Consider the following 9,305-nt stretch of genomic DNA (forward strand, 5'->3'; position numbering starts at 1 on the left):
ATAATTTCAAAAGTACCTCCCCAACACAAATTCGGAGCTGCACACTTTCCATTCAGAACTGCACACTTGTGCAGAGCTGCACGTTAGATTATGCTCTGCAAAATATGCATATTTATTTATGCCATGCGCTTATGACAATCACAATTTTCATCATATGTCAATTTACTGCTCTGGAATATCACTCGCAAACCAATAGAAATCAATTCCCACTACGAAATTCACTATATACACGCATGTCTATTATCTCGGCAAGGCTCGCGGGCGAGCTTCTTCAATGCACAGGATTCGAGCGGTGTTCAATTTCGCTGAAGTTATCTTGGCAGTTTTTCTTCTACAATTCTGAATTGTATGATTTCATATTTCAACCACAGACTATAAATGTCTAAATGCAGAACCTCTCAGAGTGCTTTTTTCTAATAATGGCCTGGTTCTTGTTTTATTGCAATTAATTGAAAATTGATGCATTTTTTGCGCCTGGGAAGTAGCAAATCGCCACCATGAGTGTACTCATGGCGAACATAGTTCGTGGGCCTTCTGCCTGGCAATGGAACAGCGGATGGTGTAGAGACTCTAGAGTGCCTTTTTTTCGACGATACTTAAACCATCGTAAACCTAGGATCGAGCCGAGAATTTAGATGGAGTGCCTGCCCTGCCTCACTCAACTTTCCTATTGCTAGAGATTACAGTCGGTTGAAAGAAATTAGAAAATATAAAGAGATTTTATTTTAATACTGTGCATTCGGTTCATTACATCAGCGATTCCCAAACTTTTTATGCACTTTCTGGGCAGCGGCAGAGCCGCCACCCTCACATTTTTTTACAATACCCTGCCGCCGAGGGGGACACTTGACTGCTTCACTGCTTGAAACACCATGTTTCACGCGAGAGAAATAGAACCGGTTGAGAAAAATTAAAATGTGTTAATATGTTAATAAATTAAATTTTAATTTGTTGAGTCAATTTCCTAATCTAATTTTAAGCAAATAAAAAGAAAGTTGATGAAAATCAGTTATTATCTTCCTTGCCAGTTGACAGTTCTTGTAATTTGGCGTGTTTTTAACGATATGCTTAATTACTCGAAATGTTAACCGATTTTCATCAACTTTTTTTCATTTTCTTAAAATTACATCAGGAAAATTATTCAGATAATGAGAATTGAAATGAGCCATATCTTTAGGGTTTTAGTTATTGAAACAGCCTTAATTCTCATGTCAATGAAAGGGTCCTCATAGCGGGCGGGGGGGTTGCCGAGTGGCTGGGCCCGGGGCGGCATCCCCTGCCGGCGGTAGCCTCATCGGCCGGCGGCACTAGTTTGGGAATCGCTGCATTACATAACGATAAGACGATTAAAAAGAGAAAGAAGAAAATCGGTTAATCCGTTCAATTTCTGCATACACCTATTTTTGTCTCTTCTCCGACTGTAGGACAAAAAATACTGAAGGAAAAAGATGCTGCGCCGAAAATTGGATACTGTTGAATAGGAAAAGTATGAAAATTGCATTTATTTAATTTCCATTTTCTTATTCATTTCATTTAGTTATTAATTCATTAATTCATTCATTTACTCATTCATTTATTCATTCATTTCATTATTTTAATTTCATGGTGACAAGTTTCAGTTGAAAACTCTGCAATCATAGAGAATCATAATTTTCCTATCTTTTTTCTTGAATCTTTATTTTTCCCAAATACAACTGCTTGCGTCACAATAAATGTGTTGTTTTGGTCAGAATTGATTAACTATTTTGCTTCAAGATTCACATCATTTGGTTCAATTTCATTGCTTTTCATTCGAAAAATTAAAATATTATTAACAGAAAGCAGAGGAGCCTTCTTTTTCGAGTTGGGGACCTAGCCATAGAATTATAAAATTAAACGGCACAATGTGTACTGATTATACCGATTTTCTTCTTTCAGTCGTCTTATCGTTACGTAATGAACCGAATGCACAGTATTAAAATAAAATTCCTTAATATTTGCTCATTTCTAATTTCTTTCAACCGACTGTAATCTCTAACAATAGGAAAGTTGAGTGAGGCATGGCAGGCACTCATTTTAAATTCTCGGCTCGATCCTAAGTTTATGATGGTTTAAGTATTGTCGAAAAAATGACACTCTAGACCACCCACTGTTCCATAGCCAGACAGATGGCCCACGAACTATGTTCGCCATGAGTACACTCATGGTGGCGGTTTGCTACTTCCCAGGCCCAAAAAATGCATCAATTTTCAATTAATTGCAATAAAACAAGGACTCGGCCATTTTGAGGGAAAAAGCGCTCTGAGAGTTTCAGCATCTAGACATTGTTGTCTGTGGTTGAAATATGAAATCATACAATTCATAATTGTAGCAGAAAAACTTGTCAGAGTAATACATGGGCTGATTTTCAAGCCTGAGGAAGCGCCTTAAGTCAGTCTATTTGAGGACTGCGGAGGGAAGACGCTGACCTGCTTTCTTCTCCTCTTTGGCTAGATAACAGAAGAGGGCGAGCGACGCTTCGTTCCTAGTCCCTGGTTTTTCTAAAGCCTGTCTATTCACGTTCTATTAGCGTGCCGCTACACTGACCCTGGCTAATTTTGCTACGTATTTGATTCAAACCTTTTTGATGTCTCGTACCGGTCTTGGTGCTATCTAGGAGCTCATTACGAATTTGAATATATGAAGAGTGTCTAGAGTTTAGCTAGTATGTAGACATAACCATGGTTTCGACTTAAACAAAAATTACAGAAGTGAAATCAGAAAATAATAATTATTGAATCAAATATTTTGGAAATTAAAACACATAATTGCATGAATGATCAAATATGAATCAAATATACACTGTTAAATATTCAAGATAATAAATAACAATTATTGAAGGTGATTGAAATCTTAATATGCGAACTGTTTTCTCAACGATTTTCCTAAAGAATGTTTGAGAATTATTTCTTTAACTTGAATTATATAGATGATAATTATAATATGTGTGATCCTATGCATTATATTTATAATAATCCAGGATATAAATTTAAACATGAATGTATTATTTATTTTTTTTACATTATTGATTGCGTATATAGAGCCATAGGTAATAATTATTACAAATAATGAATAGTACTGGGGTTGTTGCATATTTTAAAACATTTTTCCTCAGTTAAATTGAAAGAACACTAAAAAATGAACATACACCAAACTCTTGCACTCTGTCACTTCGTTTTCATCCTTCCTAGAACTGCTGGCCCTTGCAGTATCCCAGGGAGCCGGACAAGAACGGTTGCGATAGTCGTCTATGCAGGATCGCTGTATGCGACTACACAGTCCAGTATATTGTGCAATAGCATGCATTCTAATGGGATACGCTTCAGGCGGCCCTGACTGATTACGTTTCGATCCCCTCAATTCAGACAAGGACTATTTGAATGCAACCCCCAGGAGTGGACTGAAACGGGAGTTTTAGTAGCGCGGTTGTCCAGATCATGGGGGAATCACTATGACCGCTAAAAATATAAAGGGATAAGTAGTACATATAACCTATTAACGTGTTTAGGCATTTATTATTGTAAACTTGTCTCAGAAGTATAAAAAATGGCCTGGAAGGTACTAAAAATGTCAATATTTTCACTACAACCAGGATTTGTCATTTGTAAAGTGTTACAGTGCGAATGTGCCACAAGTCGACATGTGGATAGTGAAATATATTTTATCTCATCGAGTTACATCAGTCACTCATAAACACTAGTAATCACTTACTTTAACATTTGACCACATAATTATATCTCTAAAGAGGCTCTGAGAAGAGGTTTGAGTGAAAAAAATGATATCATGATTTCGAATTTTGTTGTCAAAAATTCGAGGTTATGCTTGAAAATATCTCACTCTCACGCACTTAAATGACATTTTTTATTAACCTCTCTTTTGGTTTTATATTTTAAGCAATATTGTACTTTTTAGTGAGATTTGTTTAGGACTATCTGATACGTTTCAACAATTTTAAGCAAAGAAATCTCTCTCTTAATAATTGTACTTTGAATTTTCGCCAGCTGCCTGTGAGGTACTTCATTAGGTAATGAAACAACTGCAGTGATTGTTTAAGCGTATTGCAGGATGTGACATTTCAAGGTCACACAATTTTCGAATAGGGATTTCGATCATTTTTCCCTAATATTAGTTTTTTCTAAAAAATTATGTATTTAAACAATTTTTAAATATGCTTAGCTTTTTAGAATTTTATGTAGTACTAAAAAATATAGTATCTAAAAGTTATGCAACGACCCTATTATTGTGTAGCCTAATCGCAAGTATAATCACACGAACTTCATTATTTTCAATGATTTATTCACACACCACGTACTTTTAATATTTAAAAATTGTTCATGTTCTATCAAAATAAATATTACGATGTAATGAATTAAAATTTATATCTGACAAAAATGAAAAAAAAAAGATTGACTTTTACACGGCCGAGTGTGTTAAGGCGACGGGTCAAAGTTACATGTAAATTTCGACGCCCGGCTTATGTACGAGATTTTCGAAAATCCATTTTTGCTTTGCATACAAAAGCTTTTTTTATATTTTTAATTGACTGCATATTGTATATATTAGGCCGTTAAAAAATAAAAAAACTATTTTATTCATTGGTCATTTTTTTAGCAAAAATAAACAATCGTTCTAGCAACAAGTCGGTCTGAGTGTTAAATCTTCCCTTAACCACTGGATCGGCGGCGTAGCCAGGAGGGGGGGGGGGCTCGGGGGCTCATTCCTCCCCAAAACCAAGTATTATTCGTACAGCACGAAGACATTTTTCTACATAGAAATTTTTGTAACTAATCAGTCCTCCATGTGTTGACGACTGATCAGTTGGATATAGCTGTAGGGTTAACAAATTTCGAAAAGCAATATAGAAGCAGGTAACCAAAAATTCAGAGCAGAATTCATGCGCCCATTAGAACTGTTATCAAAGTTATTAAAAGTTACCACAAATTTCGAAAAATTTCGTAATATACCATAAATTTCTAAAATTAGATTTAAAGTTTATAAAAATTTTCGGACCTTAGGAAATTTGAAAATTCTTTGAATTTATGAAAAAATATGTAAATTTACAGGTAACTTTTATTAACTGACAACAGTTCTATTAAATGCATGCAGAACAGCTCTAGCTGTTGATTACAAATTTTCCTCCCATTGGACGATCTAACGAAAGAAGAACTAATTTCTTTTTTTCCTAGAGCAGAGAAGTGATTACCCAGCAGGAGAAATGTAAATAGACCTGGAACTGGTCATTTTTGAAGCGTTTCACGCGGCTTGAAAGTTTAACTTTCAGACGAGGCGCTGTAAAAATGTTACTTCCTTGTCCTAGGAAATAAATTATAATGCCTTGACCTACTGCGCATGTGTCCATCTGGACTATTGCCTAGCCTTGGATTGTGAATAATACACTGCGTGCCAATGGGATTTCAATTAAAGCCACTGTTCTCTATGACATATTTTCCTATTATATTATTCGTATTCTAATAAAATACTAAATTTCATTCGTATTCTTCCATGTATAGCCTAACAAAGAACTCCCGGACTTATCTGATGATTCTCTTCTTCCAAAACAAAATAGAATTAAGGAAGCTACGCTTCTTCTTGTCAAGGAAAAAATTGGAAGATACTCTTTACTTCGGGTGAGAACAATAATAATTCAATGGTTATCTATAGCGCAAAGTCGCTACATACAGGTATAAAAGGGAACATGAAATTAATAATTTTTTTACTTCTATAGGGACCCTTATATCTGAATAAATGTATAGTATGCTGTGAAGTAGACCTTGAAGATTATTTCGAAATCCAGGAAATCTCCTCTAAAGAGACGTTCATTTTCAAGGTATCTATTGCCATTTAAATCTCAAGTTAATTTTAAATCAAGCAATTAAGTATTTTAAATAAAATCTCGAAGCGAAAGATAAATGATTATCTATAACATCAATAATTAGGACGGACTTCCCTATGTATTTCCATTCCTTCCCCTTATGTTTAAGGCTGATAGTAATCGTACGATTACGTGACTAGATGGTGCATTTTGAAATATAAAAACCAAGGATCCGTCGACAATAGCTGCAAGGTGAAGCTCGACTCTGGAGAAGTACAGTTACCAAGCCATTGCGAGCGCGGATTGTATTCGAATGGGTGACCATCTTCGACGTATGACCAGGCCGTGTAATCGCTGCGTCTTAACTAATATCGAGCGGTAGATTTGACGCCAACGATGATTTTGAGCATTTGATAAGTACTGTCGAATATCTGACTTTAAATTCGGCGGCCGAAAACCCGAATTAAATCAGGAGATGGTTTTCTGCAATTTTCATTTTCCCTGGCCAAATGTTTAGACAAATGAAAGTACTTCTGGTAAAGTCGAATGCAGCCGCTTGTTATCATATAGTACAATAGAGATTAGTAAAATAAGAAATAGAATGAATCAAAGTCCATACAGTGAAGAAACATACCAGCTAAGTCTTGACCTATACCTCATTGTCAAAAAAGAGTCATAAGAAAAGAAACAAAAATTTTGCATAGAATAAACTCGGAAGAAGACAGAAATATAGTGAAAAAGTTTAATGTTTATAAATTTGTTTCGAATAGTTTTTAAATCATGCATCTTAAGACAAAACGAAATATAGACAAATATGCATTGTGACACATTTTGTGGAATTTCCCCCAACGTTTAGTAGGGAAAATTCTTCAATCATTCATGTGGAATATCACCCAAAAAGTGGGGAATTTTCCCTACGATTTTATGGGGAAAATTCCCTACACCGTTGTGTAATAATGCCTACATTTTGAGAATTTTCCCCACAGTTCAACAGGGAAAATTCCACAAACATTGTGGAATATTCTTCAAAACGTGGAAATTGTCCTAGATTTGATGAGGAAAATTCCCTAAATTGTTTTGCAATAATGCCTACATTTTTGGGAATTTCCCCACACAGTTTAGTAGGGAAAATTCCCAAAAATTGGTGGGAATTATTAAACCTATGTTAATTTTTAATTAATAATCATTGATGATAATTATTAATTATTTATTTTTTTGGGAACCAAAGATACACCAGGTTAATTTTTTAAAACTTTTAATTGTATTTAACTTAAGCTTGCTTCTCTGAATAAACTATATGTACATAAATATAATCAATTAGAACATTTAAACTTCAATAACTTATCTTCGAGATTTTTAATATATTCCTAACCATTCTTAAAATTTACTTCACATTCTAATTCACACCTCGAAACACATATTTCTTAAATTAACTAAAATTACATTCAAACATTCACCTTAATATTATTAATCTTATTTTTAATATCTTTTACATCAATTCGATAATGCTATCAATCAATGATCCTGCTTTCGGATCCCGATCTTCTTTAGAATTTCTGCAGCCTCTCTTATGTCCTTTTTCTGAATCAATGTCCAAAAGCATTCTGTAACAAAAAAAAGAAACAATCAGGTCATAAAGAACGCATGATCTAAAGCTTTAACCACCAAATTCATTTAAAATTATTAATTTCAACTTCAAGACAACACCCTTAAATATTAAATTTTATCAAAATTTAGTATTTTTTTAAATGTAACAACATTCAAGGGAATTTACCGTTATATAAACTCTAATGAAGAAGTTTTCTTCAGAGGATAATTGTATCCTTAAACGTAGTAACTAAGAACCAACGTCCGAATTCCCTGAATTACCGATTTGGTTCTCAAGACGATTTCATTCTCTATGACAAGTTTAGTATCCTTCAATGAAACTTCAATTATTTGACTTAAAGTTAAACTAGTTGTTGAAAATATTCAATTTATTGGACGAACGATAGATTTTATTTTAAAATTCAACTATTTTGTTAAGAAATCTTATTTTTTTAATTTTAACTGTTTTTGGTTTAAAATTAGAATAATTTTTTATTTAAATATCAATTATTACTATTTTGTAGAAAATGCATCCTTTTTCGCCAGAAAATGCATATAAATTCCATAAATACTAAAAATAAAGAAAAATCTTATTATTTAAATTTCTAATGCGAAAATTAAATTTACTTACAAAAATGACTAAGAGATCTGTTTCGTGGAATTTGCAAGCAATCAAAGGAAATATAAGTAAAGTGCTTGTCATTCTACTCTTCAAACCCTTGGAAGCTTTACCAGCATCAGCAAATTCTTTATTCATGCTTTTTACCACCAATAGAATATTTTAGCCTTCCGATATGAACGGCAGTAATCCTTAAAATATGAAATAATTAACGGCCCTTCCATTTCTAAACACGTATGCCAAACTGCTTGAACTTTCTTTCCCAGAAGAATTTCTGAATAGAAAAGGAAATATGCTTCTTCAGTTATATGACGCCAACGCTTCTCCAAAACATTCTTTAATTTTAGCCTTTTGGCTTCCCTCCTATTGACAAAAATCCTTTAGCTCGCATAGTTATCATGAAAAAGCTGCTCATTTGCGTTTTTTATTCTCCTGCAGTTTCAGATACCTAAAAAGTGATTAGTTCAGATAATATTTACAATTAAATAAATTATAGAAATTAAACAATAATAAATTAAGATTACGTACTTCAGCCGCTCATAAATACGAAGTCTTAATAAATTTACTCCATTAGAGTAAACCAAACCATCTTCGTTTCCCTTCCACGTCGTATGTTTGAAGGCCTCCGGAAATTTAATAACTGTTTCCTTGGCCATCTTCAAGGCATCACCAAAACCCGTACATTTAAAAGAAAACAAGTGATCTCCTAAATTCCGTCACAGTTCCAGTTGTTTCATGCTCGTATTTGTAGGGTTGTTTTGAACTTCAGTAGGAACAATCTTTGCCCACTTAAAAGGATCAATGAAGAGTTTATCATTAAAAGAGGAAACAATCTCTGGTGAACATACGGAGCATTGATTTTTATTGGCTATTGAAGATATATTGCTTGTACCTGGATTTGAACATAGGCTCTCACTTGGCGACTCTCCTGCAATAAATAATTTTATATATTAGCTTAACATAACGAAATTTAAATCATTTCAATCCCTGTAAATATGTATAAATTCAGTTTACCTCTTTAAGGAGTTCTAGGCTTCATTTCGGAGAAAAATGTGGATAATTTTGGGTTTTCCCACTCATCACCTTTTGGAAGTATAACACAGCCACACAAAAAAAAGTGTGCGGATCTGGTAACAAGACACACGTATTCCTATGGATTTTGGGAATCTGAATTCAAATTCGGTATCAAAAATCACCCATCACGTCATGGTTGAGCCATAACCTCGAAAAATGACGAAAAATCATGCACTGAGGCAAATAAATTTCAAA

At 33.9% G+C, this 9,305-nt stretch overlaps 1 protein-coding gene across 8 annotated transcripts in view; it reads left to right on the top strand.

Moving 5' to 3' along the window:
• The window catches only part of LOC117174109, an 829,515-nt gene that overhangs the window by 740,223 nt on the left and 79,987 nt on the right, over window positions 1-9,305 (top strand). For 7 of the 8 annotated variants that reach the window (XM_033362864.1, XM_033362872.1, XM_033362867.1 and 4 more), the window contains 2 exons: window positions 5,529-5,645; window positions 5,744-5,845. In XM_033362864.1, coding sequence (XP_033218755.1) covers window positions 5,529-5,645; window positions 5,744-5,845 — 219 coding nt within the window. Of the gene's footprint in view, window positions 1-5,528; window positions 5,646-5,743; window positions 5,846-5,999; window positions 6,135-9,305 lie in introns of those variants that run through there. The other variant, XM_033362866.1, reaches the window with a different exon arrangement.

This window comes from Belonocnema kinseyi, chromosome 6 (genome assembly GCF_010883055.1).
Source record: "Belonocnema kinseyi isolate 2016_QV_RU_SX_M_011 chromosome 6, B_treatae_v1, whole genome shotgun sequence".
Lineage (NCBI taxonomy): Eukaryota > Metazoa > Arthropoda > Insecta > Hymenoptera > Cynipidae > Belonocnema > Belonocnema kinseyi.